The 17,514-nt window shown below is 42.9% G+C and overlaps 2 protein-coding genes across 4 annotated transcripts in view; one reads left to right on the top strand and one right to left on the bottom strand.

Moving 5' to 3' along the window:
- Nucleotides 1-465: 465 nt before the first annotated feature.
- LOC110485096 (importin subunit alpha-6) lies at nucleotides 466-10,318 on the bottom strand. Its single transcript, XM_021556171.2, has 14 exons — nucleotides 10,184-10,318; nucleotides 8,885-9,012; nucleotides 8,366-8,467; nucleotides 7,868-7,967; nucleotides 7,402-7,496; nucleotides 6,912-7,043; nucleotides 6,126-6,214; nucleotides 5,841-5,940; nucleotides 5,462-5,625; nucleotides 5,304-5,382; nucleotides 5,063-5,188; nucleotides 4,004-4,131; nucleotides 3,613-3,791; nucleotides 466-3,042 (listed from the first exon to the last, which is right to left on the bottom strand). The coding sequence occupies exons 1-14, from the start codon at nucleotides 10,185-10,187 to the stop codon at nucleotides 2,855-2,857; spliced, it is 1,614 nt and encodes a 537-aa protein (XP_021411846.1). The 5' UTR covers nucleotides 10,188-10,318; the 3' UTR covers nucleotides 466-2,854.
- LOC110534567 (zinc finger containing ubiquitin peptidase 1) overlaps nucleotides 9,143-17,514 on the top strand; it is a 20,511-nt gene continuing 12,139 nt past the window's right edge. The window contains exons 1-5 of one of the 3 annotated variants that reach the window (XM_036943690.1): nucleotides 9,143-9,247; nucleotides 10,785-11,434; nucleotides 14,794-14,895; nucleotides 15,053-15,109; nucleotides 15,376-15,483. In XM_036943690.1, coding sequence (XP_036799585.1) covers nucleotides 9,216-9,247; nucleotides 10,785-11,434; nucleotides 14,794-14,895; nucleotides 15,053-15,109; nucleotides 15,376-15,483 — 949 coding nt within the window. In that variant the 5' untranslated portion in view covers nucleotides 9,143-9,215. Of the gene's footprint in view, nucleotides 9,248-10,338; nucleotides 10,515-10,784; nucleotides 11,435-14,793; nucleotides 14,896-15,052; nucleotides 15,110-15,375; nucleotides 15,484-17,514 lie in introns of those variants that run through there. The other 2 variants (XM_036943698.1, XM_036943696.1) reach the window with 2 other exon arrangements.

Raw genomic sequence — 17,514 nt, 5'->3', positions numbered from 1 at the left:
GGTTCAATAGTTGACTCAATACATTGCAGATTATAATTTTTTATACATTTGTAAAACTTTTCTAAAGACATAATTCCACTTTGACATTATGGGGTATTATGTGTAGGGCCAGTGACACAAAATCTCAATTTAATCCATTTTAAATTCAGTGTGCAACACTTCAAGGGGTGTAAATACTTTCTGAAGGCACTGTACTTCCAGCAGTCACACATAGGACTAATGCCTCCATGTAGTGTATGCACTGTTACCGCAGACAAAGATGCTCTGATAACAGGGCCAGGACCAGACTTTTAAAATCAGCTGCAGTCAGACTCCCTACTAGACCCCCTTAAGAACTGTAACAGGCTAGACAATGTCTATTGTAAGGTCACGTGTGTTTCATTCATAAGAATTGAACAGACAAGTTCCTATGAAAACAAATTGAAGACAAAATCCCCAATATTCCAGTCGACAAGAGGCCTTGTGTAACAGATCATTGTATTTCTTTATTCTTCATTATTTTACAGTCAACTCCACCTTAACCCCTCAAAGGAGAGCCAGACAACAGCTCCATGAGTAACACAGAGAGGAGCTGTTTAGTCCAGCTTCACACACAGCCCTCTGTGGTCCATTGGATTAAAGGAAACAACCACAATGGCGGCATGATATGGTAACCACCTAGAGAATTCTGGACAGAATACCACAGCAGTCCTTATAGCCTCTGTATCAGAGCCAAAACAATTCCCAAATGGGGAGAAATAAATCAACCTAAAACATAAAAATAATATATCATCCAATCGTACAAACATAAGAAATATTAGAAAACTATACACCATTTTTTATGTGCATGACAAAATGTAGCACTATAAACTGTTTCCATCTCACGTAAATATATCATTTCCAAGGCCTAAGATCAATTAATATGGTACTCAAAATGTATACAGCATCTTCAATTTCCAAAAATGTAACACGCCAAAAGTAAAGCGCCAGGATTCAGGAGTGATGAGTTTAAAACTAAAAGAAAAGTAGAATACTGAAATACTTGTAGTCACACACTAATAAAGGCTCAGCAGTTCAGTTTAGCCAGGTTGGGTTTCCTTCACCAATCAAGAGTTCATATAATTTTTTATAAAAAAAAAAGTTTAAAAAAAAATGTAAGGAGTCCTTAACAAAACATGTTCTAGAAGCAGTTTTAAAACAAAACATGTTCTAGAAGCAGTTTTAAAACAAAACATGTTCTAGAAGCAGTTGTAAAGGTGAGGGGAACCAGGAAACAAACACATACCCAACAAAAGATCAGAATAAAGCAGCAACAGGTAAGTGTGCAAAGACTCAACAATAAGTACAACATTGCATATCTCAGTCAGAAAACACATTATACTGCAATTAATAAATCACCCCTTCCAATTAGTAGGTATTTTCTCCCCCATATAATTTCTTACATGTATATATAATATACAAAGCACTCAAGTTCAACTGAGCATTTTATATCAACGTCCAATAGCGTTAAGTCCAATGTAAGGTTAACCACCACCAATAAAACAAAAAGACTTCAGCAAAACAAATAAGTCATGACATCATAATAACTCATGGTGAGATGACGGGAAAAAACACAACTACAAAAGAACTCTGAGAGCCTGTGTTTTTATTCACCTGGAGATTGTTACAGACAGACACTGCATCACACAACAGATACTAGTCACTGAACCTAACCCGTCTGGCACTGTACTGTGGCTGGCTGGCGGCGCTTCAATAAGGAGCACTCACACAAGCAGAACACTCCTCAACGTTACCCTAACGTTGTGTCAATCCTACCGTAACGTTGTTACAGATAAGCATAAGCCTGGCTGAACGCTATGCTGACTAATGCAGCAAGTGACATGCAGTGTTTCCCTACACAATGCATCTACATTACTGCGGTCAGTTCGATGCAACTGGTGTTCTGTTATTCTAAAGTTAATATTGCCAGGGTCAAGGAACTGAAAGACATTTCAACAGAATAAATAAGATTAGGAATCTCCAGGTCAACCATTGTCAATTTTATCATTGAAGAGAGACCCCAGAGAAAGATGTCCACCTGCTTTCCAACTTAAATAATAATGTCACTGGAATACACACATCATCATCATCATCATCATCTTACATCCTCCAACGAAAACAGTAGGCTGTCTGTAGCCAACTGTTCTCTCAGATCTGGTCAAAGGGTACAAGAAGTTAGGAAATGAGCTGATACAGTCACTAAACCTCTTCAGGACACTAGTTGGGATAGGAGTTTGACTTGGACTATCTGGTGAAATCCAGAGAATCCTCAGTCAAAATGCTTCATATCTTTTTTTTTCTTTTTGAAGACTGAAGAGGTAGTTTCACATTTAAAAAGGAGATATGGAGGGTGATTGAGACACCAGTGTCGTAATAATAATAATAATAATATCACAGGAAATTATAAAATAAAAAAACATTTTAGGGACAAAATATCAGCCAACTCTTTCTTTCCTATGACTACCATGTTAGGAGGCTTGCCACTGCACAGACGGTATAGTCTACAATAGAAAGAAACAACCCAAACGCTGCATACAGCTCCAGGAAGTCTCAAACACTAAGAATGAGCTGTCCTCAGTCAGTCTTTCAGTCAGTCAGGTTCTCTCTCTCTCATGCTCCCTCTCTCGCCCTTTCCAGATAGGGTGCTGTGGCAGGGCAAGGCTAGCCTTGCAGGAGAGGAAGATTTGGAGAGAGAGAGGTAGAGCAGGTGGGTCCAGTGAGAGAGGCGAGATGGGGTAGTGTCATCAGTTCAGGTCTAAACAGCCCTATGGAGACTGGACTCCCCTGGGGGGGTGGTAGATACTCAAAGGGGTGAAGGTCAAAGGTCAGGGTGTGGTTAGAGCTGGAAGCCCTCCATGGGCCCATCCTGCTGCTGGAAGATAAACTGGCCTTGGTTCTGGTCCACCTGCGGGGCGATGCTAGCGTCCTCCTCCTCCACACCAAAGTAGTGCTCGATCAGGTCAAAAGCCTTCTGGTAGATCTCCTGATTCTCATGGCTCTGCAAGAACTCGATCTTGTCCAGACCTGCCGTGGACATTTTTACATTTAGCAGATGTTATTATCCAGAGCGACTTACAGTCAGTGCATTCAACGAAGGTAGGTACAACATCTACACAGTCATTGCAAATAGAACTTTCTCAAATAAAGCAGCCATAAGCTAAAATCAGTGCTTGTAAGAAAAGCCAGCGGATACACATACGCACACAAATTAATATCAGGCCTTAGTGACTCACATGACAATACTGAGTCATAAATCACTAACGAATGGCTGTTTAAATTTGGCAGCATGTGTCCTTGCATCTCATTAGATAAGAACTACAGAGTACACTATTCACTTCACAGCAACATTTCTACTGCCATCTAGTGGAACAGTGTGTGCATTCCACTGGCTAAGTGATTATCCATAGCATAATGACATTTCTCCTTCTCCCTAAAGAGTGCAATCGTTCCCTCTGCCTCCTTACATCAGTACATTCCTTATAAATCCACGAGAAATGTGCAATTTCAGGGAATAGGTGGAGAAACAGAATTGGGCGTACATCTATGGGTTGATGCCTGTCCCATTCTCTGATGGTGTGTGAATGTGTAACATACCATAGGCTTCCTCTATGAGGGCACAGTAAGGATTGATGCCGGTGCCGTTCTGCTTGGCCTCCTGCTCTCCCAGTCTCAGGATGTTCTCCAGGCCGTTCAGTGACACCTGCACTATCTTACTGTCCATCACTGTCAGCAGGTCACACATGGGCTTGATGGTGTTCAGACTAACCAGGTACCTACAGGGACAGCAAGACAGACAGATTTAGATTTACTCACATTTGTTACATTTGGTTTAGCAGATATAGGGTTATACAGGCCTGCTACACTGGGACAAAACTAGTTGAGCATGAGACTACTCACATTCATTTCATGAATTCTTGGTGTAAGCAACAAGTCTCCAAAATGATAGCCCCGGTTCTATTTTCAAGAATTTGACGTGCGTTATTACCTGATCTGCTCAGGAGTGCCCCCAGAGGTAGCGTTGGTTATAGCCCACGCTGCTTCCTTCCTGGTGCGGAACTCTGCCTTCTGAAGAATCTCTATCAGCACTGGGAAGATGTTGGCATCTATCACCGTCTGACCAAGACAGAGAGATAGAACAGTGAGATGACATATTATATAGACCCCCCCTCCCCCCAGAACTACACAGTTCAGATTATTCCACATTCAGCTCTATCATCAGAGTTATAAAGCATGTAACTGCACGCTTTTCATGATCAGTAACCATAAATTGATCATGTAATTTCAGATACGTGAAGGTAGACTCACAATATCGGCCACCATTAAGGGGATGATATAACAACCAAATAGTTAACGTTATTTTAACAATCCCTTGAAAACAGCATGTAGTTGTCAATGGTTTTTCCAGAGCTGGGGGTCTCCTTGACCCCAGGAGGCAAATTGAACGCTCTGCACCTTGTGACATTTAATGACCTACAGAGTGTACAAAACATTATGAACACCTGCTCTTTCCATGACAGACTGACCAGGTGAATGCTATGATCCCTTATTGATGTCACCTGTTAAAGGGGAGGAGACACGTTAAAGAAGGATTTTTAAGCCTTGAGCCCTGGATTGAACAAGACAAATGGGCAAAAGTATGGGCAAGACAAAAGATTGAAGTGCCTTTGAACGGGGAATGCTAGCAGGTGACAGGGGCACCAGTTTGTGTCAACAACTGCAACACTGCTGGGTTTTTCACACTGAACAGTTTCCCATGTGTATCAAGAACAGTCCAACACCCAAAGAACATCCAGTCAACTTGACACAACTGTGCGACGCAATGGAGTCATCATGGGCCAGCATCCCTGTGGAACGCTTTTGACACCTTGTAACGTGCATGCCCCAACGTATTGCTGTTGTTTTGAGGGCAAAAGGGGGTGCAACTCAAAATTAGGAAGGTGTTTAATGTTCTGTACACTCAGTGTATAACTCAATGATAAAAGCCCTCAGACAACTACTTAAAACACTGTGCTACCATCAAGCACAGGTACACACACACACACACCTGGATCTGTGCTCTGTTCCCAGCTGTAATATTAGACACAGTCCAGCAGGCCTCCTTCTTGATGGACTCCTTGGGACTGCTGAGCAGGTGTAATAGGCATGGCAACGCCGAGCAGTTCAGAATCACCTGGAACAATCAATGGACACAGCTAGGACCATGTGAAGGATCAAAACTTCACACACATCAGGGTGAAGAGACAAAGCCATTGGGGAGGTAGCAAGAAAATAAAAACTAGTTCTACCTGAGTCTGAATGTCATCTCCTGTCACTATGTTTCCCACAGCACGCAGCGCAGGAGAGACCACTTTATAATCACTGTGCCTGGGGAAGACCAAAAACACCAGTCAGTGTGCACCAACATCTCAATTTCTTGTGTGCGTTTGTGTCTAGTAGTACTTACATGAGTAGCTCCACCAGTCTGCGGCAGACCCCAGAGTCGATGACGGTCTGTATCTTGTCATTGGGTCCGTCAGACAGGTAAGAGAGGGCCCAGCAGGCATCAGCCAACACGTCTGGGTCACTACTGAACAGCAGCCTGGACAGCACACTCAGACAGGGAGACACCTGGGGAGGAGAGCAAATAAGAAGAAAAGAGCGAAGGGAGGAAGACAGACAGAAAGAGGGATAATGGTGAAAGGAGAACATTAAGTTTTGCTAAGAGAATGGCTTTGAGAGAAATGAGTCAAAATCCCAGAGTGGTTTGTGCATTTGACAGGTGAGATCTGTTGGACTGTTAGAATTGTCCTCTGATTGGGCAGTGTGGGAATAGACCCTATTACCTTGGTGAAGTCTGGAGGGGGGTTCTTCCCTCTACACAGGTTAGACAAAGCCCATACAGCATTCCTAGTTGTGGTGAGACGGTTGGATTTAGCCAGCAGCCTGCGGGAGCAGAGAACAGTTTAGTACACCTTGTTTCTCTGACCACAATTAAAACCTGACTAATCGGATTATACAATGTATTAGGTAGTGGTATGAAACTCTACTTCTCCTTGTTAAAACGGCATGGGCCTACAGACTGATAAAACCGTGTGCGCGCACACACACACACACACACACACACGTACTGTTGTAAGGAGGGCAGGATGCCACAGTTGAGAACGTAGTCTCTGCACTCTGCGTTGTCCCCGGCGATGTTCCCCAGGGCCCACACGGCCTGAAACACACCAATCACTCGTCACCTCTAACTCAGCAGCCATGCATATTGCCATTCTGTAACAGTGCAGCTATATTTGCATGCAGCTAGGAGCCATAGTATACAGTGCTGCAGCTAAGCTATATTTCCACACAAACATCAGCACCATATAGAGCTGGGCTTGGAGGGCCATACCATATACTGCTACAGCTATATAACCACACAGCTAGGACCACACTGGGCTGGGATTGCTTAATGCTTGGCTACGTTAAAACCCATGGAAGGGGAGTGAATAAGAGAACACTTCAGGGAGAACGGTAGAAAATCAGAATACAGCTACAGCATTTATATTTAGGGAACGCAAACATAGCTGGTTTACTATTCAGATAGAATCTTCTTGGCGGGACAAATCCCATGACATCTTATTCCCATTCCTGCTAGCTATCACTGTGACCCATGTGTTAGTGTCCCATCCTGTTGCAACCCTGCCCCAAGGGCTTCAGCCCCCCCCATCCTGCTGCAACCCTGCCCCAAGGGCTTCAGCCCTCCCCCATCCTGCTGCAACCCTGCTCCAAGGGCTTCAGCCCCCCCAATCCTGCCCCAGGGGCTTCAGCCCCCCCATCCTGCTGCAAACCTGCCCCAAGGGCTTCAGCCCCCCCCCCCATCCTGCTGCAACCCTGCCCCAAGGGCTTCAGCCCCCCCCAGGCTGTTCAGTCACCTGCTCCTGGACGTCCTCGTAGTCCGAGTTGAGCAGCTCAATGAAGATGGGCACGGCTCCCGTCTCGATAACCACCTTGGTGTGCAGGAAGGTCCCAGAGGCAATGTTGGTCAGGGCCCAGGCTGCCTCAAACTGTGTCACACACACAGTTCACACCATGGTCACATGGGGAGCATAGTGCAAGCCCTCATAGACAGATACACAGGCTGAAGAGTTATGATTGAAAGTGTCATAAAGAGGCAGAGGAAAGTTCACTAGCTAGGTCTTTTGGCAGGGAGCAATACAATGCAGATGTCATGCAGACGACTAATGCCAACAGGATGCGATATAACATTAAAGAATCTGACTTAATTTCATATATTCCAACAGCTTTTTGTTAGTGTCATTTTGTGTAGTGAATACATTTTACGATTTCTAACAGACCAAACCAAGAATTCCCAGCACATCCAAATAACAGACAGACAGAGAGAGACCCAGCCACCTGACCCACCTGAAGAGTGCAGTTCTCACTCCTCTTGAGGAACTCCACAAACTTATTGACGACCCCTGGGGTGAGGATGACCTCATCGATGGGGGGGTTGGGCTCTGATGAGGAGGGAGAAGAGTGCATGACAATGACATCACACTACTAGCTTAAATACTTCCTGGTTCATGGCTGAAAACGTGTGATGCTGAAACATTCCAATATGGTGTGGAAGGAATAGCATCAGGTCCAACAACGGCATTACTTGCAGGCATTTGGAACGAACAACCCATCTTTGTTGTTGAGAAAAAATACTATACAAGACCAAACTATGTGTCTGTCCCAAATGGAACCCTATTCCCTATATAGTGGGTCCAGGTCAAAAGTAGTGCACTAAATAGGGAATTGTGTCCCATCGGGGAATCAACCTAGATAATACAGGTGGCATGAGCCCTGCATTGGGGGTGTTATGAATTGAATGATTCACACAGACCTTTGGAGAGTAACTTCCTGAATTTCTGTGTGGCAATCAGCTGCTGGTCTGGATCCTCAGAGAAGATCATCTGGATCATGTCTGGAGTTATGACACCTTCCTACACACACACACACACACGTCAACATAAATAAAGATGTAAACATAAATAAAGAATGACATACAAAACCATGTACTCTGACACTACATACACATATTGCAGGGCAAGCGATGTAGGGCTACACCTGACAGGTTGATCACGTAAAGTGCACTTAGGACTAAAGACCTTCATCTTGTTTTAATCGCAGATTGATTTGAAAACCAAAAACTCTGTCTTGTTTGGATACTGAAGAGAAAAGACAAGTAACCACGTGTTTAAGAATCTTCTGTTTCCCCAACATTCTTTTTACTTATTTTATGGAGTAATGGCATTGTCTTTCAACAGGTAACTAGTCCCTCGGTGCAGAGTGTAGACCACGAGAGTAAGAAAATGGGGCAATTGGAGTAATGGTCACTTACACCTGAGACTGGTGCAGTGGAGCTGATGTCAGGGTCCTGGACAGGGCATTCCAACATGGACTCGTCGCCCGAGGGCACACACACATTCCTCCTCTTGAACAGCTGGGGGAAGAAGGAGAGGTAAGTGTTAGTAGGACACTGACTCACTACAACACAAACAAACCAAAGACAACTATAACAGGTCAATAAAAAAATGACTTATATCTGGAGAAGATTTACCATTCAAAAGGCATTTACATGGTTAAATTGAATGAGATTAGGTTTGTCTCCACAGAATCGCGCGGCAGGCAGCCTAGTGGTTAGAGCGTTGGGCCAGTAACTGAAAGGTTGCTAGATCGAATCTCCGAGCTGACAACGTAAAAATCTGTCGTTCTGCCTCTGAACAAGGCAGTTAACCCAGTGTTCCTAGGCCTTCATTGTAAATAAGATTTTGTTCTTAACTGACTTGCCTAGTTAAATAAATAAAAATGGAGAGTAGCTGATTCAGTGGTCCAGGCGTAAGAACTAGAAGCACCCTACCTGCTCTTCTCTCTTCTGTTTGCGGAGTTGGATCCCCTCCTCCTCTCTCCTCCGGCGCATCTCCTGTGGGTTCAGCGCTTTGTTCTTGTAACTCTTCATTCGGTCATTCCCTGGGCTTGCCATCTCGTCTGGGGAAATAAGGATAAACATAACGTTATCCTAAACAATCAAATATACGAACTTGTGAATTCACAGCAGCCACCGACAGGCAAACTTGACTGACTAGCTAGCTAAGGTTGTTGTTAACATAGGCACTTAATGGAAATTCAAATAACTCTCGATGTGAATTTGGATTGGTTGGCCAAAAGGGGATTTGAAGACAGACCCTGCCATGCACATCTTCACACGAAAACAGCAGTTGGGGTGAGTTTGATAGCTGATGAAGAAGACTGGTGATCAAAGAAATACAATATAAAATGTTTCTCGCTCGCTGTCATCATAATATAATCAACGTTAGATTAGTCAAGCTAAAACAAAAATAGCGTTCGATGATCTCAGCTATTAGTAATCTTTGTGTTAGCTAGCGAGTCAAATAATGCCATAAAGATGACATGCGCATCAGCCAGCTAATGAATGTTAGCTAACATTAACCACTGTCTCGCTGCAGCGTCACATTTACATTGTTTGTTGTATTTTCTGGGGGAATCAGTTGTCTTCCAGGCTGGATATCTCCAATCGCAAGAAACCGGGTTCCTCTCTAGCAAGTAGTACAGTACGGCCTAGTACAGTGGTTCCAAACCAGCGGTACTACCTAGTAGGACCCCTGGCCTGGGGAGGGGTACCTGGCCTATCCACAGGGGGCACTTGAAGGCTCACGAGACCTTAGGCTTATTGGTAAAATGCACATGATGGGGTACTTCAGGGGTACTCCGGGCAGAGCAAAATTCAGTTGGTGGTACAATAACCCAAAAAGGTTGGGAGCCACTGGCCTAGCACACAGAAACTAGTAGTAGCATGCTGGCTACCTAGCTAATACATTATTAGTATTAATTGAATTAAATTACATGGTGTTCAAAAACCTAACGTATTCGTATCGTTAGCAAAATAATACTTAAAACAGCTGTAAAAGCAATTATAATAGGCAACGGTATCCAAAACTGCATTTAGACCCCAAACCACAGCTTTTTAAGAGATTGTTCTTGCTAATAACACAGCAAGCGATAGCTAGCTACATCGCTAGCTCCTTTACACCCCTCTCCGGTCCCCTCGTTTAGCAACCATCGTCATGCCAAGTTACCAGATAATTCGTGATAAAAAAAGAAAACAATAAAAAGGTTGTGACGATTGTATTGCTCTTACCCATTTCAGATGAATAATGTCAGAAACTCCTAGGTGTAGCTAGGTATTATTATTTCCTTCACGCAAACTCCCGAGTCCAGCTGAGAGCAATATGGCGTCTTGTATCGCTTAAAAATTTCCCAGTAACCCTCCTTGGATCAACAACCAGTGACGTCAAATCCATCAGCTCAAACTGAAGGAGGAGAAGCCAACAGGGCCAGTAAAGTCAAGTTGTTAGCTAGCGTTGCTAAGATGGCATATGAATGAAAAGTGAAACAGAAACACATATATTTTGAAAGTAGTCACATAAGTTAAGCATTAGTACGGCACATCGTCCATATTCTTGAAATCGGTGAGTAATATGATGGTTAGATAGTTAGCAATCTTTCAGCGTTTTGAAGTCACGTTTTAGTCAATAGACTGACATGTTGATTAGCTAGACAAATTCAGAATAAATTATAATAGCCGAGTTAGAATTTGGCTAGCTATCTTAGCTGACAAAGGTGGGCATTGCGTTGTTTCGTTATTGGGTATATTTGGTGTCATTTGGATTGATATCCTTCCTGTTAATTCCTATGTATTTACTGACAATTAATGTTATCTTCGTTTATCTTCATTTCAGTGTTAGTGTGACAGCTGAGCACCAGAAACAACAAGCCATGCTGACGTGTGAGATTTGTGGCAAGGAATTGGTGTTGGACGAGGACATGAAGACCCATCTCCTCCTGAGCCACATGGAGAATGACATGGGCTGCCCCCTCTGTTCCTGGTCCGGAGTCACCTACAACGAACTCCGCTTCCACATCAATACCACACACAAAGAGAAGCAGGACCATGACGAAGCAGAGGGTAGAGGTGGTCACAGTCTTGTCAGGCCCAGCTCAAGTCCTACTCCCTCTACCACCATAGTGGACAGTCACTGCAAACAAGCCATTGGTTTGTCTAGGTCTGAGGGTTCTGAAAAAGGAGTAGCCAATGGGAACAGGTTTGACACCATTGGAGGAGGGGTCTCACTCAGGACATCCAATAGCACACTGGAGTCTAAGGAGCGAATGACTGTATCCCCCCAAGCTTTTAGTAGGGGGGAGTCCGGTGGAGGGCGAGCAGTGGCCATTGTTGAACCCACCTCTTCAATGTCTACGGGCTTTCTGAGATCAGCTCAGGACTCCAGTAGGCCTACTAGCAGACACTGTATTGCTGAGGACTCTGTGGGAGTGGGATCCGCAGAGCACACCACAGTCAAACAGAAGCGTTTCTCCTCCCCACTTAAAGGTTTATTTTAGAGGGTGTTGTTACATCTGTCCTGGTTTGTTGTACTGACTTGATATTAGGTGGTTTGTCGTACTGACTGATATTAGGTGGTTTGTTGTACTGACTGATATTAGTTGTTTTTACTAACTGATATTAGTTAGTTTGTTGTACTAACTGATATGATTTGTCGTACTGACTGATATTAGTTGGTTTGTCGTACGGACTGATATTAGTTGGTTTGTCGTACTGACTGATATTAGATGGTTTGTCGTACTGACTGATATTAGATGGTTTGTCGTACTGACTAATATTAGGGGGTTTGTCGTACGGACTGATATTAGTTGGTTTGTCGTACTGACTAATATTAGTTGGTTTGTCGTACTGACTGATATTAGATGGTTTGTCGTACTGACTAATATTAGGGGGTTTGTCGTACTGACTAATATTAGGGGGTTTGTCGTACTGACTAATATTAGGGGGTTTGTCGTACTGACTAATATTAGGGGGTTTGTCGTACTGACTAATATTAGGGGGTTTGTCGTACTGACTAATATTAGGGGGTTTGTCGTACTGACTGATATTAGGGGGTTTGTCGTACTGACTGATATTAGTTGGTTTGTCGTACTGACTGTAATTAGATGGTTTGTCGTACTGACTAATATTAGATGGTTTGTCGTACTGACTAATATTAGATGGTTTGTCGTACTGGCTGGTATTAGTTGGTTTGTCGTACTGACTGATATTATATGGTTTGTCGTACTGACTGATGATGGGTGGTTTGTCGTACTGACTGGTATTAGTTGGTTTGTCGTACTGACTGATATTATATGGTTTGTCGTACTGACTAATATTAGGGGGTTTGTCGTACTGACTAATATTAGGGGGTTTGTCGTACTGACTAATATTAGGGGGTTTGTCGTACTGACTAATATTAGGGGGTTTGTCGTACTGACTAATATTAGGGGGTTTGTCGTACTGACTAATATTAGATGGTTTGTCGTACTGGCTGGTATTAGTTGGTTTGTCGTACTGACTGATATTATATGGTTTGTCGTACTGACTGATGATGGGTGGTTTGTCGTACTGACTGGTATTAGTTGGTTTGTCGTACTGACTGATATTATATGGTTTGTCGTACTGACTAATATTAGGGGGTTTGTCGTACTGACTAATATTAGGGGGTTTGTCGTACTGACTAATATTAGGGGGTTTGTCGTACTGACTAATATTAGGGGGTTTGTCGTACTGACTAATATTAGGGGGTTTGTCGTACTGACTAATATTAGGGGGTTTGTCGTACTGACTAATATTAGGGGGTTTGTCGTACTGACTAATATTAGGGGGTTTGTCGTACTGACTAATATTAGGGGGTTTGACGTACTGACTAATATTAGTTGGTTTGTCGTACTGACTGAAATGGTTTGTCGTACTGACTGATATTAGATGGTTTGTTGTACTGACTGATATTAGATGGTTTGTCGTACTGGCTGGTATTTGTTGGTTTGTCGTACTGACTGATATTATATGGTTTGTCGTACTGACTGAAATGGTTTGTCGAACTGACTGAAATGGTTTGTCGTACTGACTGATATTAGATGGTTTGTCGTACTGACTGATATTAGATGGTTTGTTGTACTGGCTGGTATTATATGGTTTGTCGTACTGACTAATATTAGGGGGTTTGTCGTACTGACTAATATTAGGTGGTTTGTCGTACTGACTAATATTAGGTGGTTTGTCGTACTGACTAATATTAGTTGGTTTGTCGTACTGACTGAAATTAGTTGGTTTGTCGTACTGACTGAAATGGTTTGTCGTACTGACTGATATTAGATGGTTTGTCGTACTGACTGATATTAGATGGTTTGTCGTACTGACTGATATTAGTTGGTTTGTCATACTGACTGATATTAGATGGTTTGTCATACTGACTGATATTAGATGGTTTGTCGTACTGACTGATATTAGATGGTTTGTCGTACTGACTGATGATGGGTGGTTTGTCGTACTGACTAATATTAGGGGGTTTGTTGTACTGACTAATATTAGTTGGTTTGTCGTACTGACTAATATTAGGGGGTTTGTCGTACTGACTGGTATTAGGTTTGTCGTACTGACTAATGTTAGGTGGTTTGTCGTACTGACTAATATTAGGTTTGTCGTACTGACTGATATTAGTTGGTTTGTCGTACTGACTGATATTAGGTGGTTTGTCGTACTGACTGAAATGGTTTGTTGTACTGACTGATATTAGGTGGTTTGTCGTACTGACTGATATTAGGTGGTTTGTCGTACTGACTGATATTAAGTGGTTTGTCGTACTGACTGATATTAGGTGGTTTGATAGCCCATTGATGAACTGCCAATGCATCCCATTAACAGTCCATGCTATCTGGTGCTTGCGGGCTCTGCCGCACTTTAATCCGTCTTCAATTGCAACACGTTTTTGTAAACCTCATCAGTTTCTTTTTTGTACTGACTGATATTAGGTTTAGTTGTTTTGTTGTACCGAAGCGGAAGAGAGAGGCCCAACTCAGCGGACAATATGTCTGTCTTCATCAGGTGGTGGTTTTTGTTGTTTCGCCCACCAAGCATGGGATTGTCGAATTTAGCCAACAATAAAATTAATGGCTTATTTTCTATGTGAAGTTTATTTGTAATATACATTTTGTTATGCTTAAGTTGTTATGAGTGTACTGACATCATTGTCACTTGAGAACAAACACTATCTCGGAGATGGCTATGCATATTCATGGGATGAGGCTAGCAGCATCTCTCGCATTGAATTCAGGCGGTTAACGTCAACAACCCTTGTCGAATATTCAAAAAAGGATTACAATAATCCACCAATCCCAAGAAAAGATAGGCAGGAGCTAGACAGTCTGCCTTGCCGCTTTGTGGACAACGACTCCCATCGTTAGGGCAGGGAGACGTATATTGTCAGTATATAATCTTTGGTTTGAGTAGAGTAGCACTTTACTGATCCCAACTTGAGAAATAGTTTTCACTCAGCATCACTAATAAATTACAAAGACAATGACAAACACATGATAAAAATGAATTAGAAGACACCTAAGACAAGTTTAAGATAAATACTATTGTCTATCCTACTGCTGGGAAACAAGCAATAACAACGTTCCTATTAAGAAGGCATCATAAATTAGTCATTTACACTCGTTAAAAAACCTCATGGCTGTGGGTAAAAATGGCCTTCTGAACTGCTCTGTGGAGCTTCTGGGGAGGATGAACCTGCTACCGAAGCTGCTCCTGTGCGGCATTCAAGTGCTGTGTGGAGTGGGTTGAAAAACTCCTTGCTATGGATTGCATTAGTCTTGTCATCATCCTGTGTCTCATTGTTATGTACTGTGTGTCTTTTGTAGAGAAGCAGTTTTCCTGTCCTATGTGTGCTCTGGTCTGCACAGATGCCTTCATCCTACAGGAACATGTTGAATTGCACTTGCTAGAAGAGAGCCCAGCTGAAGGTACAGTATCTACAGTTAGACCACACAGTTCAGCATAGAACACACTGTGACTGTACAAACTCATGACAGTCCGAGTCTACATAGTTCAGCACAGACAGAACATGAGGCCCAATCCATTGTGTTAAGTCTCTGACATAATCTGTATCTGTCTTTTCAGAGGCTGTCCTGGGGGCCACATCATCAACCGAGGCAGCATCATCCAGCAACAGCTCAGGTTTGTCTCATGCTTTTCTTCATAGGAACAAACATAGTTCAACCAAACAGAGGAAGAAGCCTGCCTATGGCAGATCCACAGAGGTTGAGGCTCTCTCTCTGCCCATGTCTTACTGATTCAGGTATAATATTCCCCAAAAAATCTAAATGAACTTGCAAGAGAGGTTTTATCTCAACAAGAATAACCTGGATGAATAATGATTTAAATAAAAATGCCCTGTTGATATCCCTTTTAACCGCTGTGTGTGTCCCTGACCTCGTCCTCAGGTGGGAAGAGTTATGAGTGTCCCCTGTGTTCTGTGGTGTGTGGAGACTGCTACTCCCTACAGGAACATGTGGAGCTGCATCTTGACAATGGCACAGTCACTAGTGCAGGTATGGCTTGATTTAAACAATCATATGTGATGGGAACACAGGTTTAATTGGGATTTTGTGTTTACACTTGTGGGAATTGTCCTATAGGGTTGAATTGGAAGTGTATCTTAAGGAAGAAATATGAAAAGCAGATGAATAACCACGGTAGCAGTTGAAGGGGAACAGTTTGGCGATTATGGGGAAATTATTAGACCAAAGGACACAACAGTTCAGACTGAATCCAAACATTAGTATTGTTTGCATGTGCATTTTACATTTACTTTCGCTGCATTTGTAGATAACAAAATCTGAAAATACTCTGGATACATTCAGTAACATGATAAGAATATTCTTGGAAAATGTGGGCATAGGTGCAACATAAGACAAAATAAATACAAAAGTTTGAGTGAGAGGACTAAGTGGTGTCTCCTAGTGGCCACACACCTCTCCAAAGTGTGCAAATTTCCTAAGTAATTTCAATGCACTTTTGACTCATTGCACGCAGAGTCAGGGTTTATGCAACAGTTTGGGCCGCCTGGCTCATTGCGAACTAATTTGCCTGAATTTTACGTAATTATGACAACATTGAAGGTTATGCAATGTAACAAGAATATTTAGACTTAGGGATGCCACCCGTTAGATAAATTACAGAACGGTTCCGTATTTCACTGAAATAATAAACGTTTTGTTTTCAAAATGATAGTTTCCGGATTCGACCATATTAATGACCAAAGGCTCGTATTTCTGTGTGTTATGTTATAATTAAGTCTATGATTTGATTGAGCACTCTGACTGAGCGATGGTAGGCAGCAGCAGGCTCGTAAGCATTCATTCAAACAGCACTTCCGTACGTTTTGCCAGCAGCTCTTCGGAAGCACAGCGCTGCCTATCAGCCTAATGGCTGGTGTAACCGATGTGAAATGGCTAGCTAGTTAGCTGGGTGCGCGCTAATAGCGTTTCAAACGTCACTCGCTCTGAGACTTAGAGTAGTTATTCCCCTTGCTCTGCAAGGGCCGCGGCTTTTGTGGAGCGATGAGTAATGCTGCTTCGAGTGTGGCTGTTGTCGATGTGTTCCTGGTTCGAGCCCAGGTAGGGGCGAGGAGAGGGACGGAAGCTATACTGTTACACTGGCAATGCTATAGTGCCTGTAAGAACATCCAATAGTCAAAGGTATATGAAATACAAATGGTATAGAGAGAAATAGTCCTATAAATACTATATTAACGACAACCTAAAACCTCTTACCTTGGTATATTGAAGTCTCATGTTAAAAGTAACCACCAACTATGTTCTCATGTTCTGAGCAAGAAACTCAAACATTAGCTTTTTTACATGGCACATATTGCACTTTTACTTCTCCAACACTTTGTTTTTGCATTATTTAAACCAAATTGAACATGTTTCATTATTTATTTGAAGCTATATTGATTTTTATTGATGTATTATATTAAGTTAAAATAAGTGTTCATCAGCGCCAGCTCTGCCACCAGAGACCCTGGGTTCGCGCCCAGGCTCTGTCGTAACCGGCCGCGACCGGGAGGTCCGTGGGGCAACGCACAATTGGTCTAGCGTCGTCCGGGTTAGGGAGGGCTTGGCCGGTAGGGATATCCTTGTCTCATCGTGCACCAGCGACTCCTGTGGCGGGCCGGGCGCAGTGCGCGCTAACCAAGGTTGCCAGGTGCACAGTGTTTCCTCCGACACATTGGTGCGGCTGGCTTCCGGGTTGGATGCGCGCTGTGTTAAGAAGCAGTGCGGCTTGGTTGTGTATCGGAAGACGCATGACTTTCAACCTTCGTCTCTCCCGAGCCCGTACGGGAGTTGTAGCGATGAGACAAGATAGTAGCTACTAAAACAATTGGATACCACGACATTGGGGAGAAAAAGGGGTAAAATTCAACAACAACAAAAATAATAATAAAAATAAAAATAAGTGTTCATTCAGTATTGTTGTAATTGTCAAAAAAAGAGCTGATTAATCAGTTTTGGCTTTTTTTGGTCCTCGAATAATCGGTATCGGTGTTTAAAAATCATAATCCGTCGACCTCTAACAGA

This window comes from Oncorhynchus mykiss, chromosome 2 (genome assembly GCF_013265735.2).
Source record: "Oncorhynchus mykiss isolate Arlee chromosome 2, USDA_OmykA_1.1, whole genome shotgun sequence".
NCBI lineage: Eukaryota > Metazoa > Chordata > Actinopteri > Salmoniformes > Salmonidae > Oncorhynchus > Oncorhynchus mykiss.
The sequence above is the reverse complement of the archived record's forward strand: the minus strand, read 5'-3'. Positions and strand labels throughout refer to the sequence as shown.

Coding starts and splice junctions, on each gene's coding strand:
- LOC110485096 (XM_021556171.2), bottom strand. Junction 7,968..8,365: donor CCACTGCACCAGTCTCAGGT/GTAAGTGACCAT, acceptor GTGTGTGTGTAG/GAAGGTGTCATAACTCCAGA. Junction 5,941..6,125: donor ATCCTGCCCTCCTTACAACA/GTACGTGTGTGT, acceptor CTGCTCCCGCAG/GCTGCTGGCTAAATCCAACC.